The sequence below is a fragment of the Palaemon carinicauda genome, chromosome 12 (genome assembly GCF_036898095.1).
Source record: "Palaemon carinicauda isolate YSFRI2023 chromosome 12, ASM3689809v2, whole genome shotgun sequence".
NCBI lineage: Eukaryota > Metazoa > Arthropoda > Malacostraca > Decapoda > Palaemonidae > Palaemon > Palaemon carinicauda.
Genome location: NC_090736.1, coordinates 64,285,258 through 64,288,715, shown reverse-complemented (window position 1 = coordinate 64,288,715; position 3,458 = coordinate 64,285,258). Strand labels below are relative to the sequence as shown.

General features: G+C 29.9%; 1 protein-coding gene across 1 annotated transcript in view; it reads left to right on the top strand.

Moving 5' to 3' along the window:
• Nucleotides 1-1,219, top strand: part of LOC137650565 (uncharacterized) — an 11,271-nt gene extending 10,052 nt beyond the window's left edge. Inside the window, exon 5 of the mRNA XM_068383777.1 lies at nt 393-1,219. Within this exon, the coding sequence (XP_068239878.1) occupies nt 393-1,004 (612 nt within the window). The 3' untranslated portion in view covers nt 1,005-1,219. The remainder of the gene's footprint in view (nt 1-392) is intronic.
• Nucleotides 1,220-3,458: the final 2,239 nt, after the last annotated feature.

Below are 3,458 nucleotides of genomic sequence, written 5' to 3'. Positions count from 1 at the left end.
GTGTATGTGTGTGTATAGTGTACACACACACACATATATATATATATATATATATATATATATATATATATATATATATATATATATATATATATACATACATATATATGTATGTGTATGTGTACAGTATTCATCCATATACACACACACACACATATATATATATATATATATATATATATATATATACATATATATATATATATACATATAGATATATATATATATATATATATATATATAGGCCTATCATATAAATTTATTTGTGCAAGACATATGTTCAAAATTTCCAAACTCTTTTGAACTTAGTTTCTGAATGCCCTTGTACTAACGGAAATCTCTGGACCGTACTGAAAAATGCCATGAACTTATAATGTTTCTGTCATTAACAGGTGAGGCAAGTGGTAAACTCCGGTTGTTGTCAAAGCAGTTGCCAGGGCGGTTGTAATCATGATTGTGGCGGTGAACCACAAACAACAACTGGCGGTGAACCAGGTGAACCACAAACAACAACTGGCGGTGAATCACCAACAACAACTGGCGGTGAACCACAAACAACAACTGGCGGTGAATCACCAACAACAACTGGCGATGAACCACAAACAACAACTGGCGGTGAACCACAAACAACAACTGGCGGTGAATCACCAACAACAACTGGCGGTGACCCACAAACAACAACTGGCGGTGAATCACCAACAACAACTGGCGGTGAACCACAAACAACTGGCGGTGAACCACAAACAACAACTAGCGGTGAATCACCAACAACAACTGGCGGTGACCCACAAACAACAACTGGCGGTGAATCACCAACAACAACTGGCGGTGAACCACAAACAACTGGCGGTGAACCACAAACAACAACTAGCGGTGAATCACCAACAACAACTGGCGGTGAACCACAAACAACAACTGGCGGTGAATCACCAACAACAACTGCCGGTGAACCACAAACAACAACTGGCGGTGAATCAACAACATCACCATTCCTTATAGGCTAGTCATTAAAAAAAAGAAAATATTAACCCCCAAAAAAGTATTTAAGTAAAAACTAATACAATATTAATCCTAAAAAGAGTATTAAAGTCAAAACTAAAACAATATTAATCGTAAAAAAAAGTATTAAAGTCAAAACAAAAGCAATATCAATCCTAAAAAAAAGTATTAAAATCCAAACTAAAAAACATCAAATACCCGTTTGAATGATATATTATGTTAATTTTTTTTTCTAAATTGGTAATTTAAATATATATATATATATATATATATATATATATATATATATATATATATATATATATATATATATATATATATATATATATATATACATACATATATATATATATATATATATATATATATATATATATATATATATATATATATATATATATATATATATAAATATATATAGCGAATATATATTATAAAATGAATTGAATAGAAATATGAAAAAAGCAGCATAAATTGTTAATAATTGAATTAAATGTTTCATTAACTTGTAGCCTTTTTATTTTCATGCAATAATATCAGTGAACTTATGTGGAGAATATATCTTTCAATTTAACGGCTAAGAACGTTTCATAAAGTTTGAAATGCCCATCTTTGAATGATCATATATATATATATATATATATATATATATATATATATATATACATATATATATGTATATATATATATATTTTATATATATATATATATATATATATATTTATATATATATATATATATATATATATATATATATATATATATATATATATAAAATATATATATATATATATATATATATATATATATATATATATATATATATATATATATATATATATAAGGTCTTTTGTCTGGCTAACAGTACTACATTGGATCCTTCTCTTTGGTGACGGTTGATTTTTTCTGTGCTTACATATGCACAAAGAATAGTCTGTCCTATTCTTCACATATTCTCCTTTGTCTTCATATACCTAACAACACTGAGATTACCATACAATTCTTCTTCACTCAAAGAGTTGTTGATCTGTAATTGTTCTGTGGCCATTTTCCTCTTGGTAAGGCTAGAAGAGACTCTAGCTATTATAAGCAGCTCTTCCAGGAGAAGGACACTCCAAAATCAAACCATTGTTCTTTAGTCTTGGGTAGTGCCATAGCCTCTGTACCATGGTCTTCCACTGTCATGGGTTAGAGTTCTCTTGCTTGACGATACACTCTGGCACACTATTCTATCTTATTTCTCTTCCTCTTGTTTTGTTAGTTTTTATCGTTTATATAGGAGATATTTATTTCAATGATGTTACTCTTAAAATATTTTATTTTTCCTTGTTTCCTTTCCTCCCTGGGCTATTTTCCCTGTTGGAGCCCCCCGGGCTTATAGCATCGTGCTTTTCCAACTACGGTTGTAGCTTAGCAAGTAATAATAATAATAAATAGCCTACACTAACGATCTATTGCTAGGACATGCGATGTATACTGTTATTATTGGGCTGGATAAAGATCAGAAAAACAAGATTTTAACTATCTTCCGTATTGCCATAACTAATAAACAAGGGATAATAAAAACGCAATTATTTGAATGCATTGTTTACAAGTAGTTCGTTGAGTTTAAACGTAAATGCACTGCTATTAAACCATTTTACACGATATTTTTTTATAATACAAGATTCTGCAGTATTACGTATTATGTCATTACAGCATATGATATACTTTGTGACTTCCCAATTGATTCTGTAGTTACAATTGTTTATATTTTCAAATAAACTACTTTGATCTGTTTTGTATTCGAACATCATATTTATGTTGTTTTAATCTTCATTCAAGATCTTGTCCATTTTGTCTAACATATCTTTCATTAGAGTGATTGCATAGGATCTTATAAATACATCCCTTATTTTTTAGATGGGAATTTATAATTAATACATTCTTCAAAGTATTATACTTGAATGTAAGGTTTTAACAATTAGGATTGTTATAACTTGACAGAGGATAGATAGAATTAGAAGTCTTCTCATTTAAAATAATATTTATAGTTTCATGGGGAAAAAAATCCTCTATAGGAAACTTTGTCAAACAAATTTCCCGGGTACTGCTAATTACTCGCAATTTCCAGTATCTTCCCAAGCTCTGCTTCAAGGAATTCAGATGCACCATTATTGTGTCCTAAGACGTTGAGTAAAGAAATGATGGACATAAGATTCCACATTCACCGGTTTTCTGTGAACCAAAACCTTAAAACATCTATCATTTCTTAAAACATCTACACCTAAAAAGACCACTCCATTATACACTTCTAGTTCAGTGGTAAAATTTATGAGCGCCACTGGGGATATTTATTGCTGTTGCAATTCTCTTCTCATCTCTCTTTGTGTGCAAAGCACGAAAAGTATCAACAACATACCTTACCTAAAGGATATCTCTTGTTATTATTATTAAAAGACAAATGAATCTATACAAGG